Source organism: Salarias fasciatus, chromosome 11 (genome assembly GCF_902148845.1).
Source record: "Salarias fasciatus chromosome 11, fSalaFa1.1, whole genome shotgun sequence".
NCBI classification, from domain to species: Eukaryota; Metazoa; Chordata; class Actinopteri; order Blenniiformes; family Blenniidae; genus Salarias; species Salarias fasciatus.
Genome location: NC_043755.1, coordinates 5,319,397 through 5,335,015, shown reverse-complemented (window position 1 = coordinate 5,335,015; position 15,619 = coordinate 5,319,397). Strand labels below are relative to the sequence as shown.

Genomic DNA, 15,619 nt, shown 5'->3' with positions numbered 1-15,619 from the left:
GACGGAGAGTGATAGATGTATGAGCACTTATCCTCTGTGAAAACAGCTATTTTTAGGATGATCTCCCCCTGCCCTCAGCTCTCTTACCCATGCAGGTGGCCACAGTCGGCCGAAGGCTCACGGAATAAAGTCCTGATAAAGCAGAGGTCCAGATGGCCTCCGCCGCCTCCACCACTCAATCCCCAAAGGTTTCAGTCTGGAGAAAGCAAGATGGAAATCAACTTGAGGAGCTGCCTCAAAATGCCGCGTCCGTCCTTCCAGGTCTCTCAGGAGCGACTGACTGTCACCTGTTCAGGTCTGGAGCCTCAGCTTCACCCTCCCACCCTCCTGCAGACCCGCTCCACAGCCTCGCCGCCCTGAACCCGTCCATACAGATTACCTCTTAAAGGACTTAATGAGGGGAATCTCGTTAGCGCTGGCAGGAAATGCACCCGATGACTCACGTGTTTTTGATGAAGACTTAGAGGCGTGAGCTGATGTCATTGTCGAGTGACACACACACACACACATGCAAACACCTCATCGCCACGTCCGACTCGTTTCTGCATTCAGAAACTCGTCCGTGTTATTCATTGACCGCATTTTCTGAGCTGTATTCAGTATCTCAGTGGGGAAGTGAGGGCGACTGCTGCAGGCGCTGATTTAACTTCATATATTCTTTAATATCAGGATCAGTATTAGGTCCACTGAATGTTCAGAGATGAAGAGATGAGCGACGGCGCGGAGAGAGGAAATGAAAGGAAAGAGCCGCCTGGGCGGGCCGAGTCTGGCCCGAGACTGTCTGACTCACGGAGGGACAAGAAATATGTGTTAGCAGCTGGAGAGGGGAGGACAGCGGGGTCAGTTCTAAAGAAACGGCCTCAGAGCCGTGGTCAGTCCAGATCGCGGTCGTCACGGCAACAAGCAGATATACAATCGTTCTTTCAGCAACCTTCTGGCTGCTCTCTTTTCAAGGGGTCACAGAAAGTTATTGCAACCTGCAACACTCAAAACTTAACCCTGGAGCATTTTTTTTTTTGTTGCGTGTCTATGATGTGGAGTTATTTATTTATTTTTAAGAATCTTTTTATGTTCCATCCCTGTTTAAAACACGGTTAATGATCAGCTTCAGTCTCACAATCTGCTGCTTGTTCGCACGTCAAAAGCAAACCTCCCATATAATTGTGAGGAAAAGTGATTATCTGAAGAAAACTCACTCAGGCACAAGAAAAACATGCAAACTCCACTTTGAAAGAAGCCGAATTAACATAAAACCAAGATTTTTTTCACTGTCAGGTTGTAGTTATTACCAATGTGGCGTCATGGAACCCTGTGACAGCAGATAAAATGACTTTTTTTATCTATTCATTAAAGAGCAGGATTTATAGCTGGACCTGAATTCTAATATTTTATTGTGTATTATTTGTTCGGGCCTTTCTTAGTCACCCAGGATAATTATGCCTGAATCTATAATAGCACATGCTAAAGTAATGAGGTTACTGTTTGTATATTTCTGTTCTGACAATAATCACTTCTCCTCATTTCTTTTTTTAGTACATTATTCTGTTTGAGTGTCTTTCAATGCCTCCCCTTGGTGTTTTTTCTGCTCTACGGCCGACTATCATGCCCTAGTTGGCGATGACAGCGCACATTCACATCTCCACCAACCCGTTTCATTGTTCCCCTTCTGCTCCTCCGGTCATTTCGATTTCTGACAGGTGAGGAAGCTTTAATACTTTAACAGGATCAGAGAGGGGAGGCCACGCCCTGCTGAGCGCGCTCACAGATATGGAGTCAGTTTACTGGCAGCTAACGCCGAACGGAGGGAGGAACAAACCATTATCTGGAAAACGAGTTAAATGCACATTACTATTACTGAAAACAGGCTCTTTTTCTGATATTTATTGCAAAGTTGAAAAAATATAAACAATTATTTTGTAAAAGAATTGCCATAATCAAACTAAATGTGTTTTGAAAAGCAATGCGCATTTTGTGTCACTGTGCAATTTCTCATTACTCTTGATGTGAACACACTGAAGTATTTAATCCTGATTTGTGAGGGACTCGGCTGAAATACCGCTTTGTGGCAGGAAGGCCATCCTGCATGAAAAACTAATCACGTCTGCAGTGCAAGTTTCAATGACCTGCGGTGGCGACCCCTGTAGAGAGCCGCTGAACAGGAGCTTCACTATTACGGCTTTGACGATTCAGACTGAGGTCAGTGTTGATAAAAAGAGCACTAAAAAAGAACAGCTGTTCATCGGAATAAATGTAAGTTCATTTTATTTCATCCTGACTCTGTGTGTGTGTGTGTGTGTGTGTGTGTGTGTGTGTGTGTGTATGAACTAGAGCCCACCAGAGAGAGCTTCTTAAAGGATTCTCAAGTGGATCAGTGACCAACACGTGACTATCACTCACACCCACACACACACACACACGCACACACACACACACACACAGTGTCAATCCTGCTGACCGGCAGCAGCGGTCAGACATGGCGTTGAGGTCGCAGCCCTGCAAGAAGGATTTCCCAAGAAAAACGCAAACTCATTAAAGTGAATCACCATCACACACAAGAACATGTGATCACACACGTGCCTCCTGTGTGAGGAATACACATATAAATATAAATAACAACAGGTGCGCTCTCATACTCATGAATCTATAAATTAGCACTCTGTTCAACATTTACATCTGATATTTCTGTAAAAGATAAAACCTGATTTTTTTTTTTTGCCTTAATTGATAATGATAGCCATGAATGAGCCAATTTACATGAACACTGTACTACAAACACAATAATTTGATGTAAAGAACATAAAAAGCACAACCTATTGGGAACACAACCTAAATACATAAAAAAGTGAAATTACAACTCTAAATGAAACTATTATGGCCACCGAGGAATTTGCCTTTATGCTTGGTGAACAATAGATCTTGAACATTTTAATGAAATCTGTTTTGACAATATGTCGCATTGTTTAAAAACCACGTAAATGTCACTGTGTGATGAAGTGTTTCCTTCAACAGAGTTGAACAAACCATTTTCTCTGTCACCTTTGGGTGACAGAGGCCTGCAGCAGGCTGATCCCACCTGAGTATGCATACATGCAATCACAGAGGAAACACACACACACACACACACACACACACACACACACACACACACACACACACACACACACACACACACACACACACACACACACACACACGGACAGAGGATGAAACTGCATGCATGCACAGAGATAGCACGCAAACTTTACACCAACTTCAATCTGTTGAGAATGACGCCCAGGCTTGTAGCTTTAGGCACAGACGACATTCTGAGAGCAAGATCCCCCCCTTTAATTTTTTAAGATGTTGAAAGTATATTTAAAAAGAAATGTCACAAAAGTTAACATTTTGCTGCATAGTTTGGTCTCTGCTGAAAGTGGACCAGGAGAGCCAGAACCCTGCATGTTTCATGCCTCCCCGGTGAGACACCTGATCATTATCAGGCATCTGCAGAGCCTAATGAGGACTCATTCATTTTAATCAGGTGTGTTGGAACCTGGACACATAAAACATGCAGAGGAGTGACTTCCCATGATCAGCCTCAGAAAGACTGCGGAGTGCATCAACGACACCTGACAGTGACACAAGTCAATACAATAAGATACGAAGTAACGGTGAACAATATGACATTGAAAGATTATGTGATATTGGATGATGATAATGGAAAATGATGTTATACCTCATGAGCACAATATACACAAACAAACACACATACACACACTTGCACGCACACACACACAGCTATGCCAAGGCTGAAGAGGAAAATTGGCAGGACAAGCTCGTTCGGCCTTGTGACCGTGCTCTCCACTGAGCTGCACTCAATCAAGATGCCAGAGGAGGTCTGCGAGTCAATGGCATTTACATGAGTGTGTGTGTGTGTGTGTGTGTGTGTGTGTGTGTGTGTGTGTGTGTGTGTGTGTAAGATGTACCAGACTGGACCATCCACCAGCTAATGAACTTTGAGACCTTAATCAAATCAGAAGGACTGGAGAGATGAATTCGTCAAAAAATACAAGATTTCTTTCCATACAAAGCATTTTACAAAAACAGACCAATAATTGATGCAAATAACTGAAAATATCCTCTGACAGGATGCTACACTTATTTTGATGATGCTGAATTTCTGTTTGCAATGTCAGTTTACAAAATAAAAGTCCTTAAAATTTCAGAGTTTAATCCGTGTCTGCTGTCGTCTTTAGATGTGAGTTATGACTCTCATCTTCTGTTCTGTGGACGCCGTCTATCTGTTAAAAACCACACTGACTGCTTTGCAAACCAGACTTCTCTTATTTTTTATAACAATCTGCTCAATTTTATCCACCTTTTATCCAACAGCAGCGAAAAATATGTTTGGCTTTGGCAGAAAATACAGAGCTACTATAAAAATGGTTGATCTTTTTTTTATTATTATTATTATTTGACACAGTTTATACATTTTATCTCAATTTATATTTAACTGTACAAACATGTCGACTTTCAAGACAACATTTAAGACTTGATATAGCTGACATGGCATCGCCAAACAAACAAAAACAAAACACTGACAAACATGTAAAACATAGCAAGTCTGGTGTTGAGCTAAATCTCTGTTACATTACATAACGCTAAAAGATTTTCCCTGTTATATTTTGCAGTATTGCGAAGGCAACTTGAACTATTAGAACGAGATGATTTACTGTCAGCTGAATAGTTTTCATCACCTTCTGCATGTATTTGGGTGTGAAGTATACCTGCTGCACTGAGCTTCATACTGACCTCTAGTGGACATTCTAAGTATCATAGAAGCTTTGAATAAAGGCAAAAGTCTGGCTAACTGTTAGCTCTATCGAATAAGACTAATGTGAGATCAAAAGGTTTTTTTTCTTTTGTTTTTCAGCATTTGCATAAAAATACATGAATATTTTTTAACAAGTTTACAGAGATAAACATTGTCAGTAGTGCAGTGTTTAACACTCTTGCCTCATAGACTGTTCAATCAAAAAAATAAAAACACATTCAAGTGGTTTGGAGCCTTAATTTAGCCAAACAGCAGTTGCATTCCAGCGTCATTTGTTGGATATACATTTTTTAAAAAGTGCATAGTTTCTTAAAGTGATTTTTAACTGTTATTGTTTCACATATCCAGTTATTTTGGTACAAAATGTTTCTTCTTCCTCTGCTGCTGTCAGGACTTCCTCTCAGTCCTGGACTCTTACAACCTACCTATGTCTCATTCATCTCATCTTTTCCTTTCTGCATCTTTCAAATACAGTCAAAACTCTTGAACACTGCCGTTGTGATTCTCTCACAAGCTGATCAATGTTCTCCAGCTTGCAGTGTGAAGTACACACGAGTGTTTTTGTAATGAAGCTAAAGCTTGTGAAAACACTGCTATGGTCCGATCGGGGCGTGTTCACTCGAGGTCATCTGCTCATATCGCAGCTGTTCCTCCAGATCCGAATCCTTCCTGGGTAGTAGATCGGTACGAAGAAGGGGTGCTGCAGAGCCGAGCCGAGAGGGATTCGCTTTGAGGGTTCGTACTCCAGCATCCTCTCCAAGAGATCAAAAAACTGGTGGTGCTCTGTGGCGTGAGACAACAGATGCTTCTGGAAAGCCAAGAGAAAGGCGTTATCTGAAATGTACCCATAGCTGCAGTTGTAGCTGGTCTCGGCTCACCCTTAAAGGTTTGCACTTGGATTTAACGTGGTGTCCAGCTTTGGAGTGCTCGTTCCACTCCAGACGGCCGCGCTGGAAATACTTCTGCTTCCTGAGAAGTTCCGATCGGACGCCGTGTTAGATCAAAGTCTCAGCTTGAGCTGGAAAACTTGCGTGTGCGGCCGATACCTGCTCCTCTGGATCATCCTCAGAGGAAATGGTCCCTGGGTCCTCTCCATCATGGCCAGATGCTCCGTGCTGTCATGGGTCTGCAGGTTGCACAGGAGAAGGAGTGAAGACAGCGATTTCAACGTCACCTGGCTTTTTCAGCGTGCTGGAAATGTGACCTGGAAGAGTGTGAAGCCTCTGTAGTATTCGAACAGGATGCAGCCGATGCTCCACACGTCGCACGGGTGACTCCAGCCCAGCTCTGCAGGGGAGGGACGAACCACACACACACACACACACACACACACACACACACAGTCAACTCAGTAAGGCGCACCACTCCAGGTCGCACCGCTAAATCAACGCCTCTTACCCAGGATGACCTCCGGGGCTCGATAGTGGCGCGTCGAGATGACGGTGGAGTGATGCTCATGGTCGAACGTCGCGCTGCCGAAATCGACAAGCCGCACCGTGGTGTCTTTTATCCTCCTCTCGTTACACTTCTACACCAGAGACACAAATGTTGAAAAGTCACACAACTTTAAAATGACAATATAATCAATAGAGAAATCAATAGGCTTAGGAATATAGAAGAATTACTGCAGTGAAATATGAGAGAAGAAACATCGAAACAAGCCAACAGTTCAGACTGATGTATTCAGCTCCAAGTAAATGTTTCTTTCTCTGCCAAATAATCTTTTGGCATCATCTTGGTTGTATTCAACAGCCTGAGATTTAAAAAAAGGACGTTTTCTTAAGATGAGACACATTGTCCCGTCAAGGTCGACAAACAGCTCGACGTTCTCCTGGATGAAGCTGTGCCTGTAAACACAGCACATGTGGGCGGCTCACTGTTCTGCCGAGACACATTTGCATTCAAACAGGCAGCAACAAAGGAATCTCTCTCAGTCCCTGCTTCGTTAACATCCCGGCGCGGCAGCGCGTGCAGGTGGCGCTGACCTTCTCGGCGTTGTATACGAGCGAGAAGTCTGAGTTGACAAAGAGGATGTTCTCGGGCTTCAGGTCGGTGTGAGTCAGCTTGTTGTCATGGAGAACTGCAGAGGAGACGGAGCGGGGGGGGGGGGGGGGGGGGGGGGGGGGGGGGCGAGGGGGGAGAAGGTAAATTGAGATTCATCAGGAGGCGACGCCCTCATCTGGTCAAACTCCTCAGGACTCCTGATGGATTTATGGAGGCAATTAAACACTCTGGAGGAAAACAGCGGCCCTGATGAAGTGTGTGATGACATGTTTATTAGACAGCAGGAAATCCTTGACGAGTGTGTTTGATGTTTGTACTCAGGATATTTGACAGAGTGCCTCTTCTGTGACTTACAACAGGAAGAAAAACACCCCCATGACTCTGCATGGTTGCTGGGATGCACTTTGGACTCACAGCTGACGGCGTGGCAGATCTGCTGGGCCATGTGTCGTATCTGCTTTATCGGATAAGGCAGGAAGTTGTTGGACTTCAAGAAGTCGAAGGTGCTGACGGAGAGCAGCTGGAAGGAGATGCACACGTGGCCGTAGTAGTTAAACCAGTCCAGCATCTGCACACAGTTGCTGACATGGAGACAGAGAAATAAGAAGTGAAACTCATTCTTGTCACTGTTTTACTGAACTGCCTTCAGCAGTCCTTCATTGGTCAGTCCTCACATCCTGACGGAAACAAGCGGCTCAGCACGGATCAAACTCTCCGGGCGACTCACTGTTGGCTGTGCGGATCTTTCTCGCTGATCTTTTCCAGCACGCTGACCTCCAGCTTGGCTGCTTCTCTGTATTTCTCCAGGTTCTTAATGATCTTCAGAGCGATTTGACCTCCTCCTCTGCGTGTTTAAATAGTGCGCTTAAAAATAACGCCCCGCTCGTTCTGCTGGTCGGCTTCGGGTTCGGGTGAAAACGGTTACCTGCCGTGGTCCAAACACTGCACCACTTTTCCAAACGTCCCCTCACCTAAGGTGTCGACTATCTCATCTGGAAGACACATCGAGATCAAATGAGAGCAGGAAGGCTTCGCAGAGGCTGCTCGCTCTCCCAGCTCGCTCTGGCACCTACATCTATCTTGGAGGACGTCCCCGTTTTTGTAGATCAGGTGACCATTCTCAGTGTCCCTCTTCTGGTGGCCTGGAGTCTCTTCTCTGCTCCGCTGCAAAGTCCATCACACAATTAATTTATTAATTAATTTTTACTCTCAAAGCATAATTAAAGCCTGAAACAAGCTGCTAAGTAACACTAAAATATAAACAATCTTCACTGCTTGAAAACTGAAAAGCTGTTCCTGTACTTCTGCAGTGACCTTTCACTTCTCACTTGCAAAACAGAAGACACAGCAACACTTGACCTTGCTGCTCAAAAGGGCAAAGGTCGCCAGACGGGCGTGCATCTGTCTGAGGCCGACGCAATCAGGCCTGCAGCCGCAACCGGTGCAAGTAAAGCTTAACCTTGTTGACCTCAAGTTGTTTTAAAAGAAGTTAATAAGACAAACCGAATGACTCGTGGCCCCTTTGGACGAGCCGGGGCTCTATTTTCATCTGCATACTGAGACTGTAATTAATATCAGAAGCTCAGCGTGTGAGTTAGTGAGGAGACACGGGTCACAAAATAGACACAAAAAGCTGCACTGACCAGCATAAACACCGTCTGCACGAAGTGTGTGTGTGTGTGTGTTGTAAAACTTTGAACAGAGAAACAAAAAATGGAAAAAAAAAAAAAAAGAGTGCAGGAAAGACATGCACAGTGAATCCAGATACTCACAGACAAGCAGAGGCAAATGCAGTCCAGAAAGCCCTTATACAGCGAGCACAGCTCTGTCTTTCCCATCACACGGGAGCGCAGATCCGCTCAGGGGAAGGTCGGGCTGGAGCGCAGGAGAAGTGGATGAAGTGATGTTGCACTGAGGTGAAGCAGAGAGGCGCACAAACACAAACACGGCACTCGGAGGAGGCTGCGGAGTGACAAACGCTGCATGGAACGACAAACACTGGAGAAAGAACATTTAAAAAACAAGAGGACACTTTAAAAAAAAGAAAGAAAGAGCCTGCAGTGTTGTCAGTAGAAACCAAAAATGAGAGCGAGAGAGAGAGAGAGAGAGAGAGAGAGAGACAACCTTGACACGGAAAACATCCAACAAACAAATAAAGACAAAACTTTAGAATGAAGTGCAAATCAAACAAACCCAACGAGACAGCCCAAGCAGACAAACACAGACAGAGACGCACAGAAATGAGACGGGAGCCGGACGAGACAGGGAACGAGAGAGAGAGAGAGAGAGCTGAGACAGATGCTAATAATAAACTTTGGCCACAACCCCCTGAGAAAGTGTTTAGAGGAGAATCAAGATGTGGTCAGGGGGGGGGGGAGAGGTGGAGGGGAAGGAGGGGGACACAGATCCTCTTTCACTCAACTCGATTACCGTCCTCCTTCCTCCTCGCACCTCCTTAACCCCTGCAGCGCGGCCTCGCCACACCTGTCCTCCTGCCGCCGCACGCCGCTCAGTTTGTAGTGCGGCCCGTGTTTGCTTTACAGAAATAACAGGCAAAGTGAGTGAAATGCTTTTATTTAGAAAGAATGCAAAACTCTTCACAGGATTTCATTCTGTGCTCGGTAAAATGATGCGAATTCATCAAAACGTCACAACCGCAACTATTAAAAACTCCTTAAATATTAACCTGAAGTCGAATTGAGTCGATAAAGCTCATTGGTTATTTCAGCAACAGGAAACGTTTGATAAAACGCTTTACAAACGACAATAATTTCATGCCAGTCAACAAAAAAAAAAAAAAACGGGTTCTGTTATGCAGCTCGAACGCAGTTTTTCTGCCCAAAAACCAGAGTTGGAACTGAGAGCAGGAGGCTGTTTGGGGACGCGGCACTAGAACAGGTGCACCGCGGCGTAGTTTGATCCCGGTGAGATCCAGATGTCACCATACGGCTCACTCTGCGCGGCTCGCACCTCCCTCCGCGATAGAGCCCCTGCACACAAACACCGCCGCACACATTTCTAGCCAGGAGAGATTGTGTTTACAGGCAGGGAGCGGACAGATGGACGGACAGAGCGTCTTTCCTACCCAGCAGGCTGTGGAAACCGCGGCTGACGGTCCTGCGGTCCGCATCGGGCGGCAGGAAGGAGTGAAACGACTGGGGGGCCTCGGCCTCCTCCTCGTGCCCCGGCAGCTCCGGCAGGTCCGGCAGGTCCGGCAGCAGCCTGAAGACGCAAACACACACACAATCTGATCCATTCATTCATTCCATTACAGAGGCAGTCACACACTCACGCGGGTCTCTCTCCATCACCTACCCCCCTCTCTCAGCTGAGTGCACCGGGGAGAGTTCCTGAGAGCCCTCCGGCTGGTCCGAACCCTCCAGGGACAGAGTACCCGGGGCTGGACACACACACACACACACACACACACACTTTGAATCGTCTGCAGGTTTTCTTTGACTCTAAACAAAGTAAAAATGAGACTTTCCCAGTTGGACAAGTCTTAAATTTATTTTGGTTTAATTTTTTTGTCATCTTTAGAGTATAATGCAGATATTTTACCTGAGATATCCCATGTCTCTGAAGCTTGTCTCAGGGCCTACACACACACAGACACACACACACACACACACACACACACACACGTTACTGACCTTGTGCCACATCACACACTCGCCACCCCGCCATTAAACAAGCACACGTCCTCACCTCTTCAGGGACGAGTCCGATCCTCTCCTGCTCTCTTTCGGCCTCCCCCCCCTCCCCTGCCGCCGCCTCCGCCTCCCTCTCTCGCTCCCGCTCCCTCTCTGAGTCGGTGGACTCGGGCCCTCGCTCCCCGGCCTGCAGGTCCGAGTCTGACAGGGGCGTGATGGTGGCAGCCTGTTGCCATAGAAACTCAATATCTTCAGGCAGGACTGCAGCGGGGGAGAAAAAAGCCTTGAGTTTATTTTTCGAAAAGGTTACTGAAGCCTCGTTCTGTAGACCCAGCTGACAATGAGAAGAGTGGGGAAACAGCAGAATTCCACGGACTAAACGCCCTGCGGCGGCGTCTGTGTGTGACTGACAGCTGCAGCAGGGCGAGCTGAGGAGCACAGCGGGCCGGATCAGGGCGGAGGAAGGAAAAGCGGGGCGTCTGGTCTCGGTGAGCAGGTTGTTGATCTGCTGCCTCATCGCCTCCTCGGAGAGCTGCGTCTCCGGGTCAAAGAAGGTCAGCTGCTTCCTCCTCTTCCTGGTCTTTTCCCGCTGAGGCGACAGATCCTGGTCGGAGAAGAAGGAACCAGACAGAACAAAAATACACACAATACTGAAGCGCGCACACACACACACACACACACACACCGTGAGTTTTCATTTAAAGCAGGCCAGCAGGTGAAGATCTGTGTTCTCAGTGCCTCAGATCAACCCCTCCACTGGACAAACTCTGCACACGCGTACCTCCAGCTTCACGCTCCTGGGACGCGTCTTCCGGCGCGCCGCGGCCGGGGGAGGGGAGCGGCGGCCGGGCTGAGGAACGGGGGAGGTCGGCAAGCCGGCGGACGGCCTGGACTCCTCTGGAGGTGCGTCGAGCTCCTCCGGGGGAATCAGAGAAGCCTCCTCTGTGGATACGGTGGGGTGGAGTCTGACGCAGACAGGAGCACGCTATCGTCACCTCCTCACAGCTAAACAAGGGCTGTTTACGTTTCTCTGATTATTTACTCAGTGGTGGATATAGTGCTGTCCTTGGTTCTGTCTTTCTGAAGATCAGCCTCTTGCCCCCTCGTTACTTCTCTTTCTCCTTCCCCCCGCGCGCCCCGACCACCTGTCCAGAGAAGGGAATCAGTTCCTGTTTCGTTTGGAGACTAAAGCCTGTGACTCTTCAGACCTTGAGGAAAGTGATCACTTTCTTCCAGGAGGAAGTCGAGCATCTCCGGCTGGTAGTCGAGATCCTCGCCCTCAAACTGGCCGTGAGAGGAAAGACCCGGGTTAGTGGTGGCAACACAGATTTAACTTTGTGAATGTTTGGACGCCGGCACCTCCGGAGCAGGGAAGGCGAGGGGCTCCGCCTCCTGCATCGTGATGCTCTCCTGGGACGCGGTGATGCCTGGGGAAAATCACGACGGGCGGCGTTAATGAGAATTCATTTCAGCAGCCGATATGACTGACCACGCAGAAGTGACAGTTCTTCTTCTGCCATTAAAACTCTGGCCGCGCCGCCATTCCTCGGCGAGCGGCGGCAGCTCCTGCCAATTAGGAGGAAGCTGCTGAAGGCGGTCTGGCTCCGCTCTGCCCTGACCCGCCGCCACCTCCTGCTCTCCACCGCCATTCCAGTGTGTCTCGCTGCACACACTCCAACACACTGCGCTCCTCCACACACATTTTCAGGGCTGTAATCAGTGTTTTTCTCTCTTCCACAGGTCTTGTGCACATGTTGTGGAATTCTAGGTTTCTTATCAGTATTTCAAACATTTGTTGTGTCACATAAAATATGAAAGAAAAGCCAGCGAATTGCTGTTGTGCTGTCAGAGGAGCATCTGTACGAAGCAGACACAAAAACGAATTGATTTTTAACGATTAGTATCAATAATGACACGAATAATGTCTCATTTTAATATATTTTCTATGTCAACTGAGACTGTTGTCAATGGTTTTGCATTTTAAACTTTAAAAAAAACGAAGAATCTTCCTTCAAGCCTCGGGACAGACTGTTTTCTCTCGACGACCAGCCGTGATGACTGGATGCTCCATGAAATGTTGCGGCCTCAGTTTAAGACGCGTTTTCAGCTTCATCAACCATCTAAAGTCTTTTCACGCTCGAGTACAGCGGCCAATGTTTTATTTATAGAAACATGACTTTTTTGTGCTCGTCTGAGAGAGAAAAGCCGAGAAAACCTGAAGCTTTCGCACCAAATGTGACGGGCGTCGTTACAGACACTGACGTTTGAACAGGATTTACATTTTAAAAAAAAGGTTTCTGCTTTTTGGTATTTCTAATATAATACTAGAATTTTAACAGAATATTATAGTTTTTATTACATTTTTAAAGGAATTTTCCTCATACAGTATTTCTAGTATTGCAGGGTTTTTTTTGTTTTTTTCTGGAGTAGATCACATTTTTAGTGCTGCCGTGACCCACGGCTCTGAGGAGATCATTATTTTCCTGTCGTGACATCCCACCAGTCTCAGCAGCAGCGACGGAGACGGCTGTGGCGGCGGCGGCGGCGGCAGCAGGTGGCGTCCTCACTTCGGGACGTTCAGGAGAAAAACCCCTCAGATACTCCCAGCTCATCTGAGGAACAGGAAAACAAACTTCATTCATTCTTTCTGTCAGTTCAGCATTCAGGTGTCCATTCACAGAAGCTGATTTTGTTGTTTTAATTCATCTTTCTCAGACACGCCAGGTGTCACTCCCTGATGTTCACCTGGATCAGCGCGCTGGGGCTCAGCGCGGCGTCCTGCAGGCACATGACTCCAAACAGAGGGTCCGGCGCTCCCTCGGCCTCCTCCAGCAGGTCCAGGGCGCTGGGCAGGACCACAGGCTGTCTGGAGGACAGCAGGGGGCTCAGCGGGGGGGGGGTCGGCGAGCGGCGTGCTGGAACGCCGGGCGCCCGGCGTCCTCACCTGCTGTCGTCCATATCGATGCTCTGCGAGGTCCTTGTCTTCATCAGCTTGCCCACGATGAACTGAATCTCCTCTGAAATGACAGCCGGTTCCCGGTGAGGACCGAGACTCGCGCCCGCCTCCGGCCGTCAGACGGTGCTCTCTCTCTCTCTCTCTCACCCAGGAGGATCTCGCACTGCCGGTGGAACACCAACACCACGCCATACTGGAGCTGGCAGGACAGGTAGAGGGAGAAGCGCGGCCGCGGCAGGCCCGGCCGGGGCGCAGGGACGCGCTCCAGCACGTAGTTCAGGATGTCATCGCTGGAAGGCAGCAGGCGTCAAAAAGCAACAAGGAGCAGCGGCCGATCAAGCGAGGAAATACGGCAGACGGACGCTCACCAGGTGTTTCCCACGTCCACTTTCAGGAAATCCCTTCGAGGAACTTTGATGCCTTTTGTAGCAACAAGCCTGGAAAAAGAAAGGAGTCAAGATGCAAACGCATCGTGGAGGCAAGATGACGCGTAAGCGAAGGATAAAGGAATACAGCCGTGTAAACTGAAATTAAACACATTTTTATGACGCTGAATACGAAATGAAATAACGCTGAATGAATATGTAATTAAAAGATGAAAATCAAACGCTTTCTGAAGCTTTTGTTAATCAGCAAAGTGTTGAAGCATTTCAGACTGAAGCTGAGGAGCCGGGGTTCATCTTCCCATGAATCACAGCGGGGGGGCTCATTAGTGTTCAGCCCCAAAGAAGCACAAAGCAGCCAGGAGGACAATTCAGAGGCAATTTCCTTCAGGATGGCGGCGCTTTTTTTATCTCTGTGCACACAGGCCTCCACACTGATCAGCCATAACATTATAACCACTGACAGGTCAAGGTAACAGTGATTTGGTGGCATCAGGTGAATATTTCTACTCCGTCCATCATTTGTGGTCATCTCTATTTAAACCCATTAAATGAAATATTTCACAGGTGAAACTGACACAGTGTCACTTCCTTTGGCTGTATCTGCTCATTTAATATGGAAGGGACAAAAACAAACACACAACTCATCAAATAGACCCACAAGGAGGATTAAATACATTATTTGAGACGTTTTAATGTTCAACTGAATTTAAAAAAAATAATTGAACATAAAATTCAGATTTGTCTTTTTTTTTTTTTAACTTTTTGTTCTTCAAAGGAGTTTTTTTTTTCTACAAACTTCAAACCCTTGATTTTGTTGTTTTGTCTTCTGTTTACCTTTAAGATGCACCTGTGCTCCATCATTTCTCTTTTCACTACATTAGTTTTTTTTTGTTTTTTTTGGTGGGGGGGGGGGGGGGCGTCTGGGTAAATGCAGAAATAAAGCGTAATTTTCATTTTAACACCAATGGACGTCTTCTACATCCTTGATCCATCCTTTTGCCATGTTTTATCACTGTTTAAAGCTTCTTTTCTAATGTCAAGGAAAGCCTGGGGCATTTCTGGTAGTTAGATCTTAAATTTGGAGTTCATAAAAGCTTCATACACAAGAAGAAAAAAAAATGATAAAGCTGGTCAGTTGCACGAGCAAAGAAAACTCCCAGAAAAAAAATTCACAAATAGTGTAGTAAAATGATTTTTACTCACCAGATGGTAGAAAAACATCCCGAGTGGCGCGTTAAAGCTGCGGGGTAGTAAAACATGACGGCAGATCGACAAGAAACCGAAAATATCTGCGGGGAAAAGCTGATAAATTCCAACTTCTGCTCAATATAAGACACACAGCCGCACACACAGCGACTGTTAACTGTAAGACACACACTGACTGACACAGCCGCACACACAGCGACTGTTAACTGTAAGACACACACTGACTGACACAGCCGCACACACAGCGACTGTTAACTGTAAGACACACACTGACTGACACAGCCGCACACACAGCGACTGTTAACTGTAAGACACACACTGACTGGTCAATAACTCTGAGAAACGCCCCTTTGTTTTGATTGACAGGTTAAATAAATGAAGAGATGGAATAAAGTGCAGATGAACCGAGAGAGATCGCATTTCAAAAGAAAAGTTTCTCATGATAAATCTTTTTCTTTAGTAGTTAAATTGTATAGTTGATCTTTTTCAGTGATTCAATGCATTCAGTCTGTTTATTTCAAGAAAGGACTTTATTGAGATGTAGGAACAAGTGATGGATAAAACGAGACAAATCTAACACTTAAAATACAAAATGAAGGCA

The 15,619-nt window shown here is 46.6% G+C and overlaps 2 protein-coding genes across 3 annotated transcripts; both read right to left on the bottom strand.

Moving 5' to 3' along the window:
- Window positions 1–4,554: 4,554 nt before the first annotated feature.
- Window positions 4,555–10,520, bottom strand: clk2b (CDC-like kinase 2b). Of its 2 annotated transcripts, XM_030103768.1 has the most exons (12): window positions 10,510–10,520; window positions 8,590–8,981; window positions 7,891–7,981; window positions 7,743–7,809; window positions 7,545–7,661; window positions 7,232–7,398; window positions 6,799–6,893; window positions 6,212–6,341; window positions 6,018–6,100; window positions 5,860–5,939; window positions 5,692–5,782; window positions 4,555–5,621 (listed from the first exon to the last, which is right to left on the bottom strand). In XM_030103768.1, exons 2-12 carry the CDS (start codon window positions 8,653–8,655, stop codon window positions 5,439–5,441), a joined length of 1,170 nt encoding a protein of 389 aa, XP_029959628.1. In that variant the 5' UTR covers window positions 8,656–8,981; window positions 10,510–10,520; the 3' UTR covers window positions 4,555–5,438. The 2 variants fall into 2 exon arrangements, with proteins under 2 accessions (XP_029959628.1, XP_029959627.1); XM_030103767.1 differs by lacking the exon at window positions 10,510–10,520 and having other exon boundaries at window positions 8,590–9,030.
- Window positions 9,672–15,168, bottom strand: LOC115396442 (meiotic recombination protein REC8 homolog). Its single transcript, XM_030102316.1, has 16 exons — window positions 15,016–15,168; window positions 13,795–13,863; window positions 13,574–13,716; window positions 13,415–13,487; window positions 13,216–13,336; window positions 12,971–13,082; window positions 11,830–11,897; window positions 11,697–11,754; window positions 11,581–11,615; window positions 11,252–11,455; window positions 10,882–11,074; window positions 10,589–10,731; window positions 10,379–10,415; window positions 10,133–10,217; window positions 9,903–10,039; window positions 9,672–9,807 (listed from the first exon to the last, which is right to left on the bottom strand). The coding sequence occupies exons 1-16, from the start codon at window positions 15,069–15,071 to the stop codon at window positions 9,707–9,709; spliced, it is 1,635 nt and encodes a 544-aa protein (XP_029958176.1). The 5' UTR covers window positions 15,072–15,168; the 3' UTR covers window positions 9,672–9,706.
- Between the last annotated feature and the right edge of the window lie 451 nt (window positions 15,169–15,619).

Excerpts from the sequence above, each read along its gene's own strand:
- clk2b (XM_030103768.1), bottom strand. The coding sequence starts at position 8,655 with ATGGGAAAGACAGAGCTGTGCTCGCTGTATAAGGGCTTTCTGGACTGC. Across the intron at positions 7,399-7,544 it reads AAAGATCCGCACAGCCAACA|CAACTGTGTGCAGATGCTGG; the intron begins GTGAGTCGCCCG and ends TCTCCATGTCAG. Across the intron at positions 6,894-7,231 it reads GATCTGCCACGCCGTCAGCT|TTCTCCATGACAACAAGCTG; the intron begins GTGAGTCCAAAG and ends TCTCCTCTGCAG.
- LOC115396442 (XM_030102316.1), bottom strand. The coding sequence starts at position 15,071 with ATGTTTTACTACCCCGCAGCTTTAACGCGCCACTCGGGATGTTTTTCT. Across the intron at positions 13,717-13,794 it reads GTGGACGTGGGAAACACCTG|CGATGACATCCTGAACTACG; the intron begins GTGAGCGTCCGT and ends GCTGCCTTCCAG. Across the intron at positions 13,337-13,414 it reads ATCGATATGGACGACAGCAG|ACAGCCTGTGGTCCTGCCCA; the intron begins GTGAGGACGCCG and ends GCTGTCCTCCAG.